The 22,892-nt window shown below is 47.5% G+C and overlaps 1 protein-coding gene across 1 annotated transcript in view; it reads right to left on the bottom strand.

Annotated features, from left to right (window-relative positions):
- LOC142560669 (pikachurin-like) overlaps nucleotides 1-22,892 on the bottom strand; it is a 161,010-nt gene that overhangs the window by 32,366 nt on the left and 105,752 nt on the right. Inside the window, exons 3-6 of the mRNA XM_075672919.1 lie at nucleotides 13,848-14,063; nucleotides 11,179-11,549; nucleotides 6,353-6,494; nucleotides 4,970-5,171 (exon numbers count right to left, since the gene is read on the bottom strand). Of these exons, the coding sequence (XP_075529034.1) occupies nucleotides 4,970-5,171; nucleotides 6,353-6,494; nucleotides 11,179-11,549; nucleotides 13,848-14,063 (931 nt within the window). The remainder of the gene's footprint in view (nucleotides 1-4,969; nucleotides 5,172-6,352; nucleotides 6,495-11,178; nucleotides 11,550-13,847; nucleotides 14,064-22,892) is intronic.

Raw genomic sequence — 22,892 nt, 5'->3', positions numbered from 1 at the left:
AGAATGCAAATTATCCAGTGGGCGGACTCAATGACGAGTTGCACTAAGGAGTACCTTGAGATCTTCGAAACTAAATACAACCGCTTGGTTCAACAAAAATCTCTTAGACAAATCCGAGAACTACGCTCACAAAATAAGAATGAAGACCGTGTTGCTCCTATTTAAAATGCAAGAATGAGAATTACGGAAATAGACCTCGAACATGGCATTAAGTCTTCAAACCCGGCTGATATAGCGAAATTTATTCAACAACACTTTAAGCAACAGTTCGGTGATGATGAGTCGGATGAACCAGCCGACCTGATAACGAGAGTCCAAGAATAACTGCGTGAGGATTTCATAGTTCCAGAAGGAGAGTTCCTACTAAGCCTAAATGACGATATTACATTAGAAGACATAAAGCAGCCATTAAAAGACATGAGCCCCAGAACATCCATAGGCTGCGATGGGCTTTTAACAAACTTTTATACAACTATTCTAGAACTGCTCAGTGAGGTCTCATTAATGATGGTTAAAATGGTTTTCGAAGAAGGCAGGAAACCGCCTTCTTTTAGTAAGGGCCGCATAGTGGGGGCACTACAGAGCAACCAGAAATATTGGCGTCCAATCACTTCTTAAATACAGTCCTTCTCAAATACAGATTACAAATTAGTTGCAATGACTATAAACTCGACTAAGTCCACTTCTACCAAGCATCATCACGCCCTGTAAGGCCTGCGCTGTTCCCGGGAGGTCGAAATTCGCTAACATCACTTTAATTCAGAATGTCTTTGAGTACGCTCAGACAAAGCGCATCAATGAAGCCTTCATATTGATGGATCAAGCGAAGGCCTTTGATAGGGTGACACAGAAGTATATCTTCCAAATAGTAGATTCTCCTCGGTTCCCTCGGGAATTCATTAAACCTATTAAGTAATTTTACATTAATGTAGAGAGAGAGGGCTCTTCATTAGAAAAACAGAGAATTTTGCCGGCGCGTATATAACCGCTGGCATGCTACTCTATATAGGGAAGGCGAATGGCTTTAAAAGATTCCAGAGAGAGTGGGAGAAAAAGAGAATAAAAATAAATATAAAATGTCCCAGTGGACCTGATACTCATATTTACAGGTGACATGGCGGGTGAATTTAGGCTTTTGTATATGAAGTGTGCAATCTTTAAAGCTTTCTTATTAGACCAATTTGTGACAGGTATTTGAACAATAAATCCAAAGCCCGCCGCTGTTTTGAAGGGCCGGTCATTGGTCCTAAGATGCTCGGTAACGTTATGTAATAAGCGATGTCATTGTGAATGGCCAAACCACTCCCTGTTTTCCTGTTCACAAGGGTGCTCAGCAAGGATGCGCCTTAGGACCGGCACTCTTCATTTTGTCAGTAGAACTTCTGTTGAGACTACGACAAATATATATTCGAGGTTTCCCAATGACGCGTCAGGACAATATACGTGATATTTCTTTATTCTTGAGAGATGTCAAAAGCACCCAGATTTTCAGAAGACTTTTCAATGAATACTCTGAACTTTCAGGAGCTCTCATAAATGAGCAAAAAAGTAAAACCTTGTTGTTTGGTACCTTCCCAACTAATGCCCTGATGAGATTTCTTTAGTTGATGATATCAGTGTTAGGTGTGTTCTTCACAGGCAATGGTTTAGCGGCTCCCACGTGGCAGCTGGCAGTTCCGCGAGCGAGTGACGTCATCGACTTGCTACAGCAAACGGAGCTCTCGCTTAGATGCAAAGCTCTTGATGTGAAGACTAAGGTGTGTGCTTACGCAAATTATGCCTGTGGAATCGCAGCGATGCGGAGCAAAGTTGCAGCCCAATTGAACAGACTCATGACCTCATTTTCTTAGAGTAATAAGCTGCCTCTAGTTAAAAAACACTTGTTTCACTACCGTCAAAAAGTGCGGATCACAGTCTTCCCCATACAGTGAATACAGGAAGGTTCCTGGCCCTTAAAACAGTTTTAGCTTTCTACAACACACCAGATTATATTGGCAATGATCTCATGACTTATTTTTCTAGCACTAATCACATGCCTTTATGGGAAACCAGTATGTAGGGCCACTCGCCACGATTCCGATAGCATTCTACGGCGTCGTAGCGTCCTAAAAAAATGATCCTATTCGAAAGCCCAGACACCAAGATCACGGACGTCATTGTCTCCGCTATCACTGAAGATATAACAAATAGGCAACTAAGCCTAGAAGAGAAAGCAAACACTACAGCAAAAGTTTGGATTGATTGGGCACGATTCTCACTCCGACAAGAAGTTCAAGACTGACTCGAAATGACGATGGCAGGCACTGCCAACACGGAAGTGCCTTCACAAGCTGGGCATAGTCCCTCATGCGCGACTGTAAAGCAGTCTAGTCGGCTCGGCATGTGCTATTTGCATGCCCGCCTGCGAGAATCATATGGAAATTGGTTCATAAGACTTTCAAAGTACAAGGGCTCCAAAGAGCAAAAACAAGGGGGGGGGGGGGGGGAGGGGCTTTCGAATACCTTCTAATAACATGTACAATGTTCGTCATGTGGAAGCGGAGGCGCCTAGCCGAAGTGCGCCGACACCCAGTGACGGCAGCCTTCCCTGTCTTGGTTAGACTCCTTTGTAATCATCTCACTCAGCACCTTGAGGTGAGCAGTGAGGAAGCGTACCTCAGGTGCTGGCACACAAGTTTCTTTCTTTATGAAAATGGAAGCCTACAGTATCCTATAGTACTCCATTAATATTCTCACCAATGGGATAGAGTGCTACAAGTAGATTATAATGTGACGTTGATGTCAAATGTGTAAAATTAGCACAAATTATGTTTACATATGTGCAATATCCTACGTCAACACATGCTGTACAAAATAGCAGCTTCATTATCGTGTAAATAAGCCTTCTCTGTTACAAGTAACTCAAGTGCTCTTTTTTGTTCTGTATTTGTTACGTAACTTTGCTCAGTAATTGGAATGGGGGATACGCCCATGTGCGACTCATGTGGAACCATCGGAACGATTGAACACATCCTATGTCTCTGTCCCCAGTATACGACGCCGAGCGTGAAACTCTGCGGACAGCACTGAACCAGCTGGACCCCAGACCATTTTCGGAAATGAAGATCCTTGGACCGTGGTCGTACACGTCGGTGGCACAGAAAGCCACGAAAGCGTTGCTGAAGTGAATCAAATCGACAGGTCTTGGCAACCGTGTGTAGACTCGGTGCGAACCTTCATATGTGCGCGAACTGTGCTCTACCTCCTCTCTGTCTTTTCGTCCCTATACCTCTTCCCCCAATGCAGGGTAGCAAACCGGACGTGTCAGGTTAACCTCCCTGCCTTTCCTCTCTCTCTCTCTCTCTCTCTCTCTCTCTCTCTATATATATATATATATATATATATATATATATATATATATATATATATATATATATATATATATATATATATGAAAGTGCATAGTGAACTTCCCTTTGTTGTCATATGTAGTTCGGTACCACTTTTTCGGTGACAGTTTTTACCTGCTGATAAGTATTAAACGTTAAAGATAGCGTTGTGTGTTTCTTTTTCCGGGGACCGTTTTTGATCTGCTAACAAATGTTAAGCGTTATCGCTCGGTGTAAGACGCGCCTGCATGCATCGGAACCTTCTGAACAATGTCGTAGCCGATTCTATCTGTTGCCTGTGTTTTCGCCGAACTTTTCGTAAGCAGATTGCAAGCGCGACGCGAATGGTGCTGTACGTTCTAAAGCTTGTACCTTCTAACGCGAGTACCAGCTATAACGCTGGAATGTTCGATTAGTCAGGTATACAACTAGCCGGCGCGTCTGACCTGCTGATCAGATTTCGACGAATGTGCTCGCCGCTATCATCTCGCTGAGTGTTGCTTTCTTTTTTCTGTGCACAGGTTCGCCCAACAAAACAGTTAGTTGCGTCACATGGGATGTGCCACTGTGGTTGGTAACTGTGGTGGAACAACCACAACCGGTAGTGATGGCGCGCTGTTCTACTAATTTCCTATAAGTATATTTCGCGGCCTTTGACTGATCAGGCCATTTCTTGGCGGTGCCGCAGCACGAAATATTGTGCATGAATTAAGTTCTTCGCCAAGCGCGGCGACGGTTAATGAACTCAAAACGACGTTGCAATGTGTACCGTCGTTACTTTGGGGTCCATACCCCGAAGTCTATAGTGGGTACGGACCAGTGGACGGCACACAAGCACAGCTGTGAAGTCACGGAGGTAACACGTCGGGGCTTCTTTCATTGCAATGGACAATTACACAGACGCTCCAGGCGCGTTTCCGCCACTGGCGTCGTCGTGCTGTCCTGCTATCGACGGCGCACGCGCGGCCGACGCTTGAAGAGCTTGACGCCAAGTGCGTTTGAAGAAGATAGCCGCGTGCGGAGTCACGGGAAACCGAAAATAACTACGGGATGATGATAATTGTAGTGTTTTGTGGCCCAAGGGCCAAGTATGGCAACGAGCGCCAGGCCATATGAGTGTTCGGAGTGGTGCGATGACCTACGATAGGTGGATGTGACGGGCTGGTAAAGCGGCCTAAAGATGAAAGTCGCTGTAAAGTGCGTGAAATCGACATGCAGTACGATTACGGCAATGACTAACGACGTATACTCTGAACATGAAAAAAAAATGCATTGCGAATAAATAATAGAATACACAAACTTAAGCGCCACTGCCTCAACAGAGCCCTTGAAACCCAAGCGCCTGGAGGCATGTGCTGTATATATTAAACACTATTGCAGCAACAACCTCTGGAGAGAGGATGTGCTACGAACTTCTCGGGCTAATTACGTGTGATACGACGTCATTCAAGAACTCTGGAACCACGTTTGTGTAAAAAATAAAGCGGCTCTGCACCAAGAAATACTATGGCATGGAAAGGGTCTGATAAGTGGTATGCCTGAGGGAAAATGTTTCTCTCTGTTTCCGCTTCCCGACAATCGAGGAGGACAGAGCCACTCGCCTGAACTCGACAAAGCCCTTGGAGAGCAGGATGGCAAAGTAGTCTCCCTGGAGCTCCGCCGTCTCTCCGGAGTAGAGGAGCAGGGCGTCGTGGGTTTCCGGCCGAAACTGGAGCGTGATCTGCATCGACTTGTGCGCGTCCCGGAGCGTCGGCAGTGCGAGGTACGAGGATCCGGAAAAACGGGGACGTCGCAGGTCCACTTCTGCGCATGCGCACCCAATGAGAAAACTTTAGAAAAAAAAAACCACACATCGACGCAAATGCCAACAACACGTGAACAACACAGTTCAGATTATAGAGGACCGGCGCTTAGACGAAGCGCGTGAACACACACACACACACACACACACACACACACACACACACACACACACACACACACACACACACACACACACACACACACACACACACACACACACACACACACACACACACACACACACACACACACACGCACGCACGCACAGACTGGTAACCGTATGAGCGTACTGTTTCTTGCCTTGAACTTTTAAATCCACAGACGAACAACAAGGACAGGAATAAAGAAGACTGGAACGCGTAGCAAGCCTATCGCAATGCATGAAATATCTTCTTTCTTTCGAGAAGAACACCGTCAGCTGTTAACCCTGTGATGCCCAAACTGTTGCACATCAAGAAAAATTAGGACTCGTTAACTTTTATTTCTCGCGTATGGAAGAGTTAGCTGTAATAGTTAACTGCGTTTTTCGCACGTGTACAGAAGGAAAACGAGAAGTTATTTGTAGGCGTGAAGTTTTGGATATGAATCAAATATTACGCCCTAACTATTCGCACTGACAAGAACACCAGTCGGTATATTCAAATACTGAAAACTAACCAAATCTTTCGCTACATCCGGCTGGTAAAAATGCGGTTACTGTTCTCCGTCTGTTAAACAAGGCTTCGCAAGCTATCAGAGATGAAACTGCGGCAAAATTTTCGAAGGCACGCCAAAACATGGAAAGCGTCCCCCGCGGCTCAAAATCGAACCCTGGGAGACACCGGCGGGAACTGGGATACTGTGCGGCGGCATTCGTGGGCGCGTTCTTTAACGCGACAATTGGGAAATGCTGACGCTTTTGGGTGGCGCCGGCTGCGCTTCTCTACATACACACATCTACACGATGCACATTAACACTAAAGGCCAACTCGCAGAACTCAAACGCACTCAGACTTCGTGTCTGTAACCAAACTCGAGTCGCGTAAGTACGGCAAAGACAATTTTAGAAATTGCGTCGCCCAAAGCACACCCGCTTTCGTTATACGCTGCACATTCCCCGCGTTCGCTCCTTCATTTGCCTATGATGGCATATGCAGGACGAAAGCCTCCTTCCGGCGAGTTCGTTTGAATGAGAGGCTCACCTTGGTCGCAAAAGGCGCCCGTGTACCCGAGCCCGCACGCGCAGCGCACGCTGCCCGTGCGTTCGTCTTGGACGCAGCGTCCCGTCCGCGAACAGGACAGCTGCTGGCACGGCGACGCAACGCCCGGGGCCATCACCGACTCCTGCAAGGGATATGGTTGGCACGCGCGAAAGGTTACGGCAAAATAAATCCTGCGGGATTCCGCAAGCTGGAGGAACGTTCAAGAATTCGCATCCGCACCAGACTGTAAGCACGAAGCTACTACAAAGGAAACCCGTACACTGTAAAATAATTCATACGCTTAAAAGTGAATAACGGTGTAAATCGGTCTATAACTCCAACCCTTGCATCCCGTCTAAGTGTAAGGGTGTGAATCACCGAATGGATTTACGCCATTATTCCCTTCTAAGTGTATAAATTATTTTACGGCTCACAGATTTCCCTCGTAGCTATGTGTTGTCCCTGTGCTTCAAGTTGCCGATTGACTCGCCCTCACGCTGCCATCTGCTCGCCTCCTGGTTGGTTCAGATGGTAGAGCGAACGCCCCGGAAAAGCTTTGGTCACGGGTTCGAATGCCGAACCAGGAAGAATTATTTTTCTCAGCTGCGAAGCTTTTGTTCTGAAAAATTTATATTCAGCGTCCCTGTACTCCGAGCTGTCGATTAATTCATCCTCGAGCTGTAAGCGGCTAGCTTCCTAGAGACCTAGCTAGGACGGTAGAGCGACCACCCCAGAGAGACGTTTCCGGACCAGAACAATCTTTTTTTTTTGTCATGTGCAAAACCTTGTTTCTGAGAAACAGGTGTGGGTTTCCTATGTAGCTTCAGGCTACATTCGGATGGACGACAATTTTTTGCGGTCATGCGCGAGGTTAACATAAGAACGTGCTTAGGATTGGAACTGCTGACATTATGGTGTTACACGGACAAAGCCGGCTTTACATAACTGAAAATACTAGTAACAGCCTGCCGCGCGCCGAATCCCACAATGACAATTACAAGTCCGCACACCTCAGCGACTGTTTAAATTCTTGTGCATCCTCGCCACGCACGCAATTTTCACTCTCTCCCTCGTTCCCTCTTTCCATTCTTCCTCTCAGATACTCGCGCAGTGTAGGGTAGCGAACCGGACGAAAGTCTGAATAACCTCCTCTCCATGCTTTGTCTCTCTCTGGAGACAAAGTGTCGCGTTGTGGTGTTATTTCATGCATCGGCAATGGAGACCTGTGATTGACGTTTCTCTAAGACAGCCAGGAAACTTTGAAGACGCGTCTGGCGACCAATAGAGCCGTCTGTCACAGTGACCGCTGCGATGCTGCATCGTGAGAACCAGGTACCCAGCACCTTAACCGAAGCGGTTACGTGGAAGGAACCACGAGCGCGAGGCTATTTACAGGTTACTTTTATGGAAACAGCGCGGCGCTGAGCAATATGGGATATGATGACTTCGGACCTTAGCATACTATCACGACAGGAAATTGCGGGCAATGGAAGCGTAAGAAAAACAATAGTAGTATAGAGTAATAATAAGGGCATTAAAGCCAGACATTCCATTTGTGTACATGAATATTTGATTAAAAATAGACGAATATAAGCTCATATTGTTTAGCTGTTTATCCGCTACAAGAAAAACTGAAGAAATACAAAGCTGGAAAAATGAAGAGGAAACAAAAAAAAACTCTCTCAGGCTAGAGTTTCTCGCACTAACTGGGACCAGTGCGGTCTGGGTAGGTTGAACTGCTTTTAGGGTCATCACAATCGTCAAAAACAACTACAACAGCAAAAAAAAAAAAAACACAACGACGTTTTTTTTTTGTTTTTTTTTTCCAAGGGACGTTCATTTGTTAGCAACTAGCCCAAAACCGTACGTTGGTTTTGATAAACCCACACAGATGGGGGCGCCAAATTTCTCCCTGGAAGTACGAAACTATTTGCCGTCGTGCCTAAAAGTAAAACAAAGTGCTGTCATTCATTACTGGGATTTTTACAGCCAGTAAAGCAGGCCGGAACCAGAAAATAAAATTATGGGACGCGGACAAAAAAAGAAATCAGTGCAGAAGGCATCGAGCTATTCGGTAGCATAACGAAAGCCGCACAGCTGTATTGAGCCTTAGTGTGAAGCTCCACCGTCAATCCGCCAATCAATGCGGAGTAATGTTTGCGCATTCGCGAGCGTTGAAAAGCGCTACCAGTAGTGTTCTACGCGAGTAATACTTTCATAAGGTTGATGTCAACAGGTTTCCTGGCGCGCACAAACACGAGAGGTCAATTTCGTGCAGGAGTACTAGAGCATCTCTACCTCCGCAAAGATGTAACAGAGAATGAAAACGGTGTACTGTACGCAGAATGTATTTAAGAGGACGAACGATGGGGCGTAATACCCCGTGTAACATTTCACTAGTCGTCGCCGCTGGCAGTACGTCTTCGTCCTGATCCTTCGACCCGTTGGCTGAATCGCCCCACTACAATATCGGCAATTATTTTACTCTTTACCTCATTATAATCAGCGATAAAAGGAGAACGTATTTTGTACTGTGAACACCAGAGACACCCTACAGCAAAGTGGAAGCTGATACAGCTTCCCGTTCAGATAATGATGCGTACACAGCTGCATTTAAATTTCGCATTAGGGAGCAGGTGGTTTAGGCGCAAGTGCAGTAAAGCTTAACGGCAGTCAGCAATATGCTGTTACGATGACGGCATCCCAGAGGTAATATACCGGGCTAAGAAATGTCATAAAATATATATGGCGCGCAGCATCAATAAACTTTAATTGTAGGTTTTTACGTGCCAAAACCGCTATCTCATTATGAGGCACGACGTAGTGAGGGACTGTGGCAATTTGGACCACCTGGGATTCACTAACGCGCACCTAAATCTAAGTACAAGGTTATTTTCGCATTTCGCCATCAAGAAAGTTACCAGAGTGCCCCACTGCCTGCAAGCTACACCTACTTTTCTATACCATACGCTTACGCTTGCCTACTATCAACCGAGATAGGTGGAACAGGCAAAATATTGTGCGATGCCTTTCTATAACTGCGTTTTACGACGGCTCAGTCGCCCGCAACGAGACGCCTGTAATTAAAACACCCTCTCAGCAGATATTAGCGGGAAATTTCGTCAGCTTCCATGCTGTCAGCCTGACCGCAATCGTCGGAACCTTGCGCAAGGCAAGAAAGAAGCCATATCGATAACGCGTGCCGTGTAGGACCACTACTAAGCTTACGGGGATCCTGTAACAAATCCGGCAAATAGCCGACGAGGTCCTCCTTTATCGGCCAGACAGAGTGCGCAATTCTAACCACCACTCGTTCTTCTAACCAGCGAGAAAAATAATAATAACGTGACCCAAAGCAGTGTGACCTTGTCGAGCTATCTTTCGGGGTCTCCGAAATATTGCGTCATTCCGGGCAGAGGAACATCTTTTCGCGCAGCGTCTTTCATCTCGGACGGTGTCGCAAGCTGTTTGTTCTTTCTTGCGAAACATCGCATAACTTGATCGCAAGTAACGTGCATAGCGTTGGAGCATAAACGACAACCACGAAATGCGCAAGGAACACACCACTAACATTTGACTAAAGATTGAATTGCATCATCCCAGCAGTGACGAAACTAAGGCCTCTATCTTTATGAAAGGCATGTGAAACGTATGGGCGTGTATTCAATACATCTAAGGGTTCCTTCGCCGCCCTGTTGTTTGAATTTATGTGCGTATGGCTGTGCAAATTACAAGCCCGCGTTCGGAAATTTCGGGGAGCGTCAAGAAACCTTGAGCGGCGAAAATTATACGCCCAGCTTCTCTGTTACGCTTCCTCTCTCTCGGCAGCTGTCGTCTCATAAAAGCATTTCCACGCTTTACGTGTCTTTGAATAGGCGGCCCCGGAGTAGGCCCCGAGCTAAGTGCTTCCTCTTAAGAAAGAACTCTACGCTAATTACAGCGGAAAATTTCCCTTCTCGAACCGAGCGCAATAAAGTCGACACTGAACCTGCGATAGCTCGAAAGATTACGGCTGAGGCGGCGATACTGCTTTGCCGAAGGTCCGGATAGACTTACAATTGCCACGAGGTCTTCGCGACTTACTTTTGCCTAAGAGAGCCCAAACCGGAGGCAAGTGCAATCCAGCTAAACACATCAGATAAAAATATGCATAAACCTTTGTTCTAGCGATCGAGCACTCACTACTGCTCCGGCCTGTATTGCTCGAGTTAGGGTTAGTGCATATTGCCGGTCACATATACAAGCGAAGTGAATTCCGTTGGTTCGTATGCTAAAATGATGCCCACGCGTGAAATGCAGTGAACCAATAAAGGTAATAGATGCAACAATGTTTAGCCAGTACGCGCACGTCGCTGGTAATGACCAGACAATTCCGTTACACAGATAAGTGAACGCAGCGGCAACTTTTTTTTTGTTGTAACTATTAATCTCATTCTCTATACCCCTTATCATTCGTCGCAACGAGTCTCTGCACAGGCGATAACGATAACGCAGCCGTCGTCCGAAGCAGTACCGGAAGCGAGAATAAAGCGGAGTTGATCGTTGAAACAGGGACTCTGACTGACCACAAGCTCACGACTACACGAAAAATTACGTAACGATGATACGAAATACCGAGGGTCAAGAAAAAAGTGTCCTCATATAGTGTCGTCTCCTATCGTGAAACATTCCGTGGTAACCTGAATTCATTGCGTGTTAATTTTGTATAGCGATGTGACACTTTGCTGTTTTCGTCATGTAATTACTGTTGCCCCCCTTACTCAATCTCCTTCAATGGGCCTGTAAGTTAATGTAAATAAATAAATAAATGAATAAATATCTCGTACGTCGCTCGTGGTGGCCACGGTCGTCATGGCGATCGTGTTGAGCGGCTCGTAGCGGCTGCCCGCTCCGACGGCCTCGGTGGCCGGTCCACGGCGCCTGCGCTGCTTGTCCGACGCGTACCGGACGTCGTCGGACCAGGAGTCGTCGTCGTCCTGCCAGGAACGCGGCCGGTCGGCGTCCCACGACGCCGCCGCCGGGCCCGGGTCGTCGCCCTGCCAGCCGTCGTCGGACGCTTCGGCTCCGCTCAGCGACGCCCGCTTGTGGCCCGCCGACCGAGACGACAACTGGGCGGCGCCGCTGCTGCGATGCACTTGCTGCCGAGACAGGTCGGCATCTTCGCCCAAGATGGCGTCCACGTTGTTGTTCTCGTACTCTGCGAGGTCGAAAAGCGCTTCAGATTACACAGCGTGGAAGAAAGCAAGGAAACAAAATGGCAGCTAGTGCTGGGTCACAATTTCGAACGACCGGTATAGCACCGAGGCACGTGATCGCAGGCTGTAGTTTCTACTCATTGCGCGCGGCTGGGCTGGGTGCCTCGTCTGCTTGTCAGAAGCAACGATCGGAAGTTGTAGCGGGTCGCTAATGATAATGTGCACATAATCTGCACATAATGCGTAGCCGTCGCCGTGGCGACGATGTTTCCGATGGTCGAGGTTTAGAACTAAATGTCTGAAACGCGGAGACCGAAAGCCGCGGCTACTCCGGTGGCTAGTTGCACTCAAACTTACCACGAGCAAGGCAACGTACATTTTGCTGTTTCCAGAAATCGACACGCGATGGTGGGCATTTCCCCGTGATCTAGTCAGTGAAAGCAGGGAAATAACAGCGTTGGAGGAGGTTGAATTGCAAAGGCTGGATGGCTGATGTCACGCTCCCCCTTATAGTTGTGTCCTTAACGTTACAGATTTACATTTTAACGTCTTTTCTTGACGCGTTCAGGATAATTTCGCTTAAGAGTAATACAAGCGCGAGTCTCGACAAAGCGCCAACTGAGTTAGTTGATATCGTATTAATTACAGAGTAAAGAGAACGTAAACACAACGCAGAGAAGGATGGACACGAAGCGGTCACTGGTAACTCAAGTTTTACGGAGAACAAATAATAAATACCAAAAAGCCGATCAGCGTCCGCCTGCAGTCACGGCTAAGGAATTGCAAGCGAATCAACCCTGCAGTCGAAAAGATGTATGGGAGTGACGCGCGTACGTTGAAATACTTCTTGATGTTGAACTCCTCAGGTTCCTTCTAATACACGTGCCCCATCATGAGTCTGATGCCGAGAAAGGATGCGTCCACGCAAGTACGAAGGATAAACCAATATTGTGGCAATAGGGTCAGGGTCACGTAAGAGTATCTGTTGCTGTGTGTTTGCGTCATTCCACTGCGGCATCCACCAACGCGATAGTAAGCCGTATTTTTATCGGTGTGAAGTGCTGAAAAACGCACCGATCACAACTCACGCGGGAGATTATTGAAGTCGTTTTCACAGCAAGGGCTGGCAGACACGGGTGTTAGCACGCCATCTTTGTGCCTATATTCACAAGAAGTAAGAGTTCTTGATCAGCTTAACCGTGCAGGACAGAATTGCGCGCGTTCTGCGACTTACGGTAGAGTAACGTGCTCTCGGTGCGACGTGTTGTGAAGACATTGCTTGATGCTATCTTGTGGCTATATATGTCGTGCAACATGCTAATAAAACCATATTGAAGTCAGCGCTGTGTTCCTTCTTCTCACAGGCTCGGCTTCTTTCTTCCTTTCCTTGTTGCGCTGTACCAGCTTTAGAATGCCATACCAACGCGCCCAATCCTCAACCCTAGTGCACCACTCACCAGCACTACCATCACCACCACACGTTGGTAGCGCGACAACACATGTACAGTGTATCATCGCATGTTGCGCTCTTTATAGTTTCACCGTGTCTCTGCCGTTTTTTTTTTTTTTTTTGACGCCATTCAATTTCTTACTGCAGTAGACCAGGTAGCCCCAAATACTGCTTGCGATTCTTCCAAGGAGTGAAAAGAATGAGGGAAACCGAGTGGCTCTATTTCGTAAACGTAGTCACGCTACTTCTATATTTAATTACTGCGCAATTATGAATATTCAAGTCAAAATTCACAAAGTATCCTTTCGCCATGTTAAGTTTCCTTCATTGTAATACCCAACACATTCAAATCAAATTTTGTAACTGTCATGCATTTATTGACACTCATTCACAATAACTTACTAAAGGTATTATGTTGCACCATTGCCCTTTTTCGCTAGTACCTATTTAGCCACTAAATGCAAAAAGTTTTTCTGTGGTCTGATCGAACACAACGTCACAAGGTGGCGCCACCACACTGCCACTGGTACTTAAAGATTAAAATCTAGCAGAAAGTCTTTAAAGCACGAATAGAACAATCCTTCAGACGGGCTGCTGGCACCCTAGCTGTTTCAAGACAGACGATGATGCTGATGATGATCACCATCATCATTATCATCATCTAACATCCGCGTTATCTGTCTTTCGCGAACAGCACGGCGTGTACCGAACAACTAAAACTGTTTATCACCCAAATCACCTTTCCCCAATCTCTCTAAGACAGTGTTTCCCTCGACGCTGTTGCAAATTCTACCCTAAAATGTCGACGCAACAGCTTCGCAAACGACTCCTCGTTGCAGTCATTTCTCACCTGCGTCTCCGGCCGACCCCTGGTCAGTGCGGGAGGACCTCGTCTGGCTGCCCGTCGAGTCTATGGTGTTGCCGTGCATCCGTCGCCGCACGAGCGGCGGTTGCCTCCCGTACACGACGCCGCCGCTCGTCGTCCTCTGTTTGACGTCGCTGGCCGCGACGGTGGGCGACTCGCCCTTGTGCCGGTTCTCCGGCTCCGGTTCACCTTGTTGCAGGGCTGCACCGAAGCCACACGTTCGACAGTCAGCAGAGCGAGAGAGGGAGGGAGAAGGAAGGGCAGGGAAGTTAACCAGACTGAGTCCAGTTTGCTACCCTACACGTGGGGCGGGGAATGGGGAGTGAAATAGAGTGAGAAAAACATGAGCCTATACGGCACTTTCACATGCACTAAGGTAGGTGCAGGATGTCTATAGTCGGGCACTCAAGTCTTTTCCCTTCAGGTAACGAAGACGCGCTCGAACTGCTTTCTGGGCTGATGGACTGTGAGGCCAGGCTCCCAAGATCTTTGCTTCAGTAGATGGCCTGTCGTCCAGTCTATTCAAGGCACACTAAATGTGTCAACTAAAAGGCAGGCAACTGGCCGTTCGCATCACTAAGTACCTCGTGCGCAGTTATCGCACTGGCAAATACCAACCAAGGGCCAAACAACCAAACTGACCATACTGATCAACGGGAAAGAAAACTTTCGCTAGCACATGGTAATGCCCGCGGGATTTTTTTCACCGCTCTTCCAGGTGTTCCACAGTAAGCGGTCCTCCCCGACGCCGTCGCAATAGTCGTAATGTTGCAGAGTTAGCACGGCACGAAACTACCCGTTATATAGATGCTCTCATCTCCGGCAGCGTTGTTAGAGCAGGACAATACAGTGTTCACGACGTCACGTGACTCCTTCCTATACGTTTTGCAGTGTGAGTGAAAGGAAGCAAGCCAGCATTTAGCGTAACTAGGGAATACGCTAGGGAATAGTAGGGAACTAGGGATTTTCCGAAAAAGGCTTTTTTCTCTTGGATGACATTTTAGATTTAGAAAACGGATTTTAATACCGTTGAGATTGTTAAGTTAGGTGCTGCGCAAAATATTATCGGCACGGCGACTGAGGTATAATGACGACGACGAATACTGCGACATGACCAGGAAGGTGGGAACATAAGGAGGACAAATGCATGACAACTGCATTCATTTGACTGACATATGACATCCTAGAGCCAGTATTGCAAGATGAACGCTGAGAATGAATGCTGTGCTAAAATGTGAGGCGAAAACAACCACTTCGTCGAAATTACATGTATGTGAAAGCAGAAACAACCTCATGATGTTGAAATCTTATAAATTTGATTTTCAGGTGACATACTCTGCATTTGGGAAATTTCATCTCCACATCTCTTCTAGCATGCCCATGAGGACGACTTAAAGTGCCTTTTGAGACTGAAGAACAGTTTTAAACTAAATCACAACGTTCCAATTCGAGTTCTTAGAACATTACTGCTTAGCGCAGTAAAATAGACGGCAGGGAGTTCGTGTTTTTTTTTTCTTCCTTCATTTAACAGTAAGGCAACATCTTTAGTGCCATCATTAGATGTTTGTTCCCGCACCGTTCCTTAGGACCGTGTAATGACCCTTCCCTACCATTAGATTTCACAAAATTTATTACGGAGACCAGATGACTCCTTTTTCTCGCATGAGAAGTGAGGGTGCTTGTTAATCTTCTCCGGTGTTGCAGGACAGTAAATGATGTGCGGAAAGAAAATTACTTTCACTTATCCCTCTTCTCTTATGGACCTCATGTGCAACGGACACTCAGGCTCATAAAAACACTATGCTCAAAATCAATGAGGCTGTGCGCAGACTCTTCATTAATCACAGCTGAACAAAACAAAACAAAAAGCACTTTTGAAAGTGCGAAGTGATAGGGTGCCGTATTTTCAGTTTTAAAGAATAAAGCTTGCAATTATGTTCAGCTGTGCGAAGCAGCTTCCATTACGTATAGCGATTGTCTTAGTCGTAGCGTTTAACTACGCACACGTTACTGCGGTGGGGGCAGCGGGCGCGACAAGTTTTGTTCCACGCCGACATTTTCTCCCCCTGTAAAGTGCGCAGATGCTCAAGTGAAGTCACACAGCAGCAAAGCAACCTCTTCAGGAGCAAAAATGCGTTAAAGGGCGTTTTAGTTAATTACAGCACGAACCCCACTTTGACTTCGTTAAGAGAGCACATAATTTTAATAGTTAATATGAAGTTGTTCTTTTATATCGCCATTAACGTTCGTGAACACATGAATTCAAATTCTGTGATAGCGAATTTACGGGAAATGTCCACAGTGTGATGACCCTTTTCGGACATATAGAGAGAGAGAGATGCAAATGAGAGAAAGGCAGGGAGGTTAACCAGAGTTAAAACCTCCGGTTTGCTACCCTGCACTAGGGGAAGGGAAAGGGGAAGTAATGATGGAATGAAGAGCGTGACAAAAATACAAGCGCAAAAAAATGAAAAGGGACGGAATGGGATCATTATAGTCTTTCTAATAGGCCACTGCCACGTAAAAAGGTCAACAAAGCCTTGACCGACTTTCGGTGCGACTGCAGTTCATGTCGTCATTCCAAAACTGACTGTTCTGAAAGTGGTTTCCAACATATAGACCTACAATATGTAAGGAGTGTTGAAAAGGTGACCTGATTTACAAGTGTTTCCTTTTTTTATATTAACCTCACAACAGTGTCAAATACTTTCACATAACATTAAGACACACTAGTGACACATACAGACAGAGATTTGTTTGATCACTGCATATAGTAACACTCTCATATCCTCAAGCAATAAAGCCGGCTCCATGGGCTGCGAACGGCTTTAACAGGGATGAGGCTATACGATAACTAAAATAGTCAACTCGACCTGTCAGCGTGACAGCAAAGAGGCATACTAGAGCCACATTGTCATATCAAGTTAAAATATGTCTGTCATGCACAACTTTTTTCACACGTTGCACTAGTCGTTTCACACTTTCCGACGCCTTATTCTCGTCCAAACTTTCGTAATTAAGTCAGAGCTTCGCCCCAACATCAGACGTCAGGGTTTCGCAGGGCGTTATTAATCCGTTTCTGAACCGAAGAGGTGCACCCCACCCCCCTCCCCTCTGCAGATGAAATATTGCAACAACGAGGTCTGGACGAGCTGTCTTCGAGGTACCCCCGTCATATATCTTATATACCTTACTTCTCTCTGGCACGCGTACTCCAATCGATTATTCCTTCGTGGAAACAAATTCTCGGGATTTCTTTTTTTTTCTTTTGCCCTATCTCGTGTATCGAAGAGTTTGAAAAATAGCAGCTCCGCCATCGGACAGTTTCATTAGGCAACGTCTTCTGCTGCTAATTAGCCGACATGTCTCGGCCGAGTGCTCACGGGTTCGTGCGGCGAGATTTGTTGAGAACCACATTGGCAGCACGCGGTCGTCGTTGCAGATTCGTGCTTCTCTATAACGCCACTGCGGAAACAGATTTCGTTTGTTCACTTCATTTTATTTATTTATTTTTTATTTTTCTTCCTTCCTGACCGGGTTAGTACAAAACGAGCGAAACGTTTTCTCCATTCCGCCAGACGGCGTTTTGTGCGCGCGGCAGAAAAACGACAGTCGCGCGTGAAATTGGATAGGACTGCGCTTTCTGATGGCAAAGCTCGTTATGGGACCGTCTGCTTCTACTGCCTACCAGATTTTTTTTTTTGTCATGTAGCGTTTATTTTTATGTTTCTTCAATGTTTCCGCGAAAGTTATCTGCGCTGTTCCTATTTTCATCGTTCCTTTCTCAAAGAGCAGACGAAACTAACGCAGACGATAACGATTGTTTCTCTGCCTTATCTCCTCGCAAGTTTTTGTGTGAGGTCTTCTATGGGCGTTTCGTCCCACTTTGCGTTGGCTGCCTAAATAAAACAAGATGACAAAGAAGGCAAGTCAGAAGAAGCTAGAGCAGACAGCCCCTATCTCGCAAAAGCCGGAGCTTTCTTTTTCTTTTCTTTTTCATAGAGACGGGAAGGCAAAGAAGAGGAAGATTCATTTCGACTGCTCTCTTGTACCACAGCTACACGAGTGTTAGGCGTTCCGCTCGACGGGATCGATTGCAGACGGCATACCGCAGAGGGCGGTTTCTCCCGCATTTTGGGGCACCCATACGAGAGATACACGGAGCGCAAGAAAACAAACCGAGCCGAGCGATTAAAGCCAAAGCACGAAACGGAGCTTGGAGAGGACAAAAAGCGAGGCCGAAACTTCCGATTCTCGCACTAGATCCCGTGGGAAAGAGCTCGCGCTGACGTGAGGCACTAGTTCTTAAGTCCTCGTTGGGAATTCCTGCCTGTTCTCCTTGTCTCGCAGGAGCACGTTCGCTTCGAGAACAAGGAATAGAGAGAGAGAGAGAGAGAGAGAGACCGGGAGAATTAGAAGCCACCTGTCTTTCCTTTCCGCCGACAGCGGATTCTACGCGGTTTCGCTGCAGAGGACACCTTATTACGGAGCCAATTTGGCCTGCGTTTCCGGCCGACTGCCAAGAAGGCATCGCGTGCGACGGGCGACGACTTGCGTGTCGGTACCAACATTTCAACGCAGAGTAGTTCCGACAGGAAGGCTCTTTCGTTTTGCATTTAGTGAAGGTAGACGAAACGCACATCACCAAATATATTTGCTTGAACCGAGGCAGAAGTGCGGCAGTAATATATACAACTTTATGAAACACTGAGGTCGTATGGTGAGCCTAATTTTCAGTATGCAAATGAATAGACTGTCCCTATGATGTCACTTACCTGCATTTTACAGTTTTATATTTTTTTCGTGTGTGTGTGTGTGTGTGTGTGTGTGAGGAAGCGTTGGTCCTCTCTCGTGCTCTCTCTCTCTCTTCTGCTGCCTTGAAGCCTCTGTGAGACAGACGGTGCGGTATCCTAGATGTTTTAATGAATACCCCCGTCAAATCTCATTTCTTATTCTTCTGGACATGCATATTCAGGCATCCGCAATTCCCCCTACAGGAGAAACTAAGTAACCGCCCCGAAGAAGGTCTAGGTGAAACGTTTTATGCCAAAGGACATAAATGCTACTGCCGTGAAAACTCCAGTTTAAGGTTTGAGACGCACAGCATACATGCAGCAGTCTCAGGACATGCGTCTACAGCAACATTTTGCTCGACTGGGCTGCATCACCCATATTACGTATGAAAAATATATGATAAAAAAGATGTATGAGGTTTAAGGCATCAGAGCAACTCAGGGAGAGAGTGAAGAAGGCACCTTCAAGCTCTAGGCGTAGAACCCTGCCATCCCTCCCCATTTTTTTAAATATGTAGTTAACTTTATTCACTCTTTCAGGAATATAAATGATTTTTACACTGTGGTTGTCTGGGGAGCAGTGGCAGAAGCAGAAAGGCAACTAAATCCCTGAGAATGTGCCCACTAAACCCGCCCTAACCACCAAATTGCACAAGCTTGAGCACCATGGGCTGCTACATTATTTAACCATATGGTAATTAAAGAAGCACACATAATTTCGCACTTATAAATAAAAAATAATAATGAAAAGCACGCAATTAGACAACAATTTATGAAATGATCGAAGAAATAAATTTACAAAGCCTTAATCGCAGCATTGGAGTCATAAACACTTCAAAACTACAGCAGATCATAAAACAGACTAAGAGGTTAAAGAAAGCATTGCAGCACTTGTGGATGCCTTCGCGCGCCGTACCTATATAAGTAACACCCTCTGGAAAGAAGGCAGATTAAAAAAAAATCACGCACGTCCTGTGGGGCTGCGCCTCTGCCGGTCCCCCTTTCACCCAAGAGGAAATGATGAAGCTAATTAGGGCCCAGGATCAGACCTCTCAAACCCTGGCCGTCCAGAGGGCTCGCGAGAGGGCCGTCAGGTTTCACCTGATGGTCCCCGAGTGGGCCTAGCCAGGTGACGTTGAGTTTGCTTACGTCTATAGTGGACCAAATAAAGTTGTTTCACTCACTCAGTCACCCTTGAAGCGTGAGTAGATATGTCATGGTATGGTGAGTGAGTGAGTGAGTGAGTGAGTGAGTGAGTGAGTGAGTGAGTGAGTGAGTGAGTGAGTGAGTGAGTGAGTGAGTGAGTGAGTGAGTGAGTGAGTGAGTGAGTGAGTGAAACTTTATTTGGTCCACAATAGACCCGAGTAAGCTCAACGTCACCTGGCTAGGCCCACTCGGGGACCATCAGGTGAAGCCTGACGGCCCTCTGAACTGCCGGGATTTGAGAGGCCTGGTTCTGGGCCCTAATGAGCTTCATCGTCTCCTCTTGTGTGAAAGGGGGACGCGCAGAGGCGCAGCCCCACAGGACATGCTCGAAGTCCGCATAACTACCACACAGGGGGCAGTCGGGGCTTGGGAACCGTTCGGGGTACATTGTGTGCTGCGCCGCGGGGCTCGGGTAAGTGCTTAAGTCTGAATGGTATGGTAAAACTTTATTGAAGTCCTGCAGATCGTGATTCGTCACGAAGCGGGCCGCTCCCACGTGGGAACCGGAAGGCCGAGCCTCTCGGCCGCATCGTGGGCCTACAGGACAGCCCAGAGTTCGTCAGCCGGAAGAGGGCTGCGGAGAAGCGCCTCCCATCTGGCCGAGCTGTTATCGATGATAAAGCGTGACCCGGACACATCACCATAGCATGTGTTCTAACGAGGCTATTACTCCACAATCGCGGCAAGTACCATCGGTTTAAGTATCCGGATAGATTTTATGCAAGAGCGACGGGATTGTAGACAAGCATGCTTGTTTTTAAATACACCTAGTGAGCGGCATTCTTCTACCATGCCAGTAATAACATGATGCGTATTCAGTAGCTGAGGAATCATTTGTGTAATCTTTTTTTGTTTGCCTGTCTTAATTTGCCCGAATTCTCTTAGTGTAATAGACAGTGCGTCTAAAACTACAGGTACGCTGTTTCCGAGATAAGCTTCGCGGAATTCACTCTCAACCTCAAACTCCGTACGAGAACGCTATATCTACTGAGCGAGCGTGCCAATACGAAAAATAAAAATAAACACTCCAGTGGCCCGTAAAACACACTCGTCCAAGCACGTGGTGACAGAATATACCCGGAAAAAAGTAATTTAATTTCGCTTAAAATCAAAATGCAAAGCTTCTTTTTTTTTTCGTTGTTCTGCTCGTGAAGAGCTCGCGAACCGCTCTTCGCGCAACGCTTCCGCGATACTCACTACATTATACGCGAGCATAACGCGTCGAAAACCGGGCGCGGCGTGGTTCGCCAAATTTCCCCGCGAATCGCGTCCTGCGTAACGTCACCCAGTCGAAGGCGCCACAGGCCATGCACAGGCGCGCTACGAGGAACCACGCGCTTTAATTAAAGCTGCAATCATTTTTCCCAAAAGAACTTCTCGACGCAACTCTCTCTCTCTCTCTCTCTCTCTCTCTCTCTCTCTCTCTCTCTCTCACCCTCTCTCTCTCTCTCTCCTCGCACACACACACATCACCCCAAGAGAACGTCTCCACGCAACTCTCTCTCTCTCTCTCTCTCGCGCGCGCGCGCGCGCGCGCGCACGCACGCACACACACACACACACACACATCACTCTTCAGAAGCGCGCGTTCCTGAGTGCCTGCCTTAATTTTGGGCGGCGGCCGCACGCACCACGTAGGGCGCGACGTGAACGACAAACGGTCCGGGACGCCCTTCGCGAGACGCGGAGAGAAACCTCGCTGGCTTCGAGGGCGAGCGTTCGGTGGCGGCGGCGGCGGCCACCAAAGCGAGGGCCGTTCGTCTCTCTCAATCAACGCTCTTCGGCGACGGACGCAACGCTCCTCCGAACGTTTCAAGGCGCGCACGAAACGTAGCGCGGCGCGGCGCGCAGCGCCCCGAAAGTGCCCCCCCCCCCCACACTCGACGACCCCCCCCCCCCTCTGTCCCCCTTCGTCGGCCAGTAGCGCGCCAGCCATAGCGTATACGTACGTCGTCGTCGACGTTCCGAAGGTTTTCGAGCCCGGAGTAAATTGGTTTCGAGCCGCGCGCAAACTATGCGCACACTCGCCGGCGCTCTCCGCTCTCGGCACAAAGGCGAAACATCTTTGGCGGCGAAATTCATTACAAACGCCACTCTCCTTCTCCCTTCAGTCTCTCTCTCTCTCTCTCTCTCTCTCTCTCTCTCTCTCTCTCTCTATTTCTCGCAATCTCGCTAGCGTACCTACAGGCCCCCGCGCTAGAGCGGCTGATTTGGCTAAGCCTCTCGATGACTTTCCTTCTCCACACACTCGCGCCTCTACGCGCGGCCTCGTCCCGATGCGAAATATTCGTTCTGCGCCACCACCGAGCGCATCACATTTGTTCTGGGAGCTGTCAAGCCTCCACACACGGAACGCGTCGGGCAGCGAAGCGCGTGAAGGATTCTACGTACCAAAAAGAAAGAAAGAAAGATCGGTTGATGTAGAAGAGGTTTACGGTCGCGCGCCGTTGTAAGCTTCGCATAGCCCCGAAACCGATTTCCCGGCGCACTTCAAAAGCCCAGGCCACGCTTTCTATGTATATCGCGGAAAGGAGGCGGAGGGAGGGAGGGGTAAGGGGAGAGGGAGTCGTTGATGCTTGAGTTCTGTACTGACGAGTTCCGCCGAGAATGTGCGCGTTCTGCTTATCTGAATAGTTGCGTCGTTGTAGTCAGAGGCATCTGGCAGTGGAGAGAACGAATGATCGTCCGACTTAAAAGTCAACCGGAGACACGCGGCGCACTCTTGATATTAATGTGCAGACTTCTGGGACAAAGCTGAACCGGTCACGCTAAACTTAAGTCATGTAGGGGCGACGCACTTGAAACTTCTGTCTCAATTGCAAAGATAAAGAAACAAGATGAGCTCAATTTTACTGAGGCAGATGCATTAACTATCCACGCCTGTAGTCACGTCGCACTGTGACTTCAGGTCTTGTTGGCATGAAAGCTAAAATCTCCAGGAAGCGTCTTATGTATGAGAGAGGGCTACAAGAGATACACATTAGAACGGCAGCAGAAACAACACCTGTACACAGTGAATGACCATTAAACG

The sequence above is a fragment of the Dermacentor variabilis genome, chromosome 10 (assembly GCF_050947875.1).
Source record: "Dermacentor variabilis isolate Ectoservices chromosome 10, ASM5094787v1, whole genome shotgun sequence".
Taxonomy (NCBI): domain Eukaryota; kingdom Metazoa; phylum Arthropoda; class Arachnida; order Ixodida; family Ixodidae; genus Dermacentor; species Dermacentor variabilis.
The sequence above is the reverse complement of the archived record's forward strand: the minus strand, read 5'-3'. Positions and strand labels throughout refer to the sequence as shown.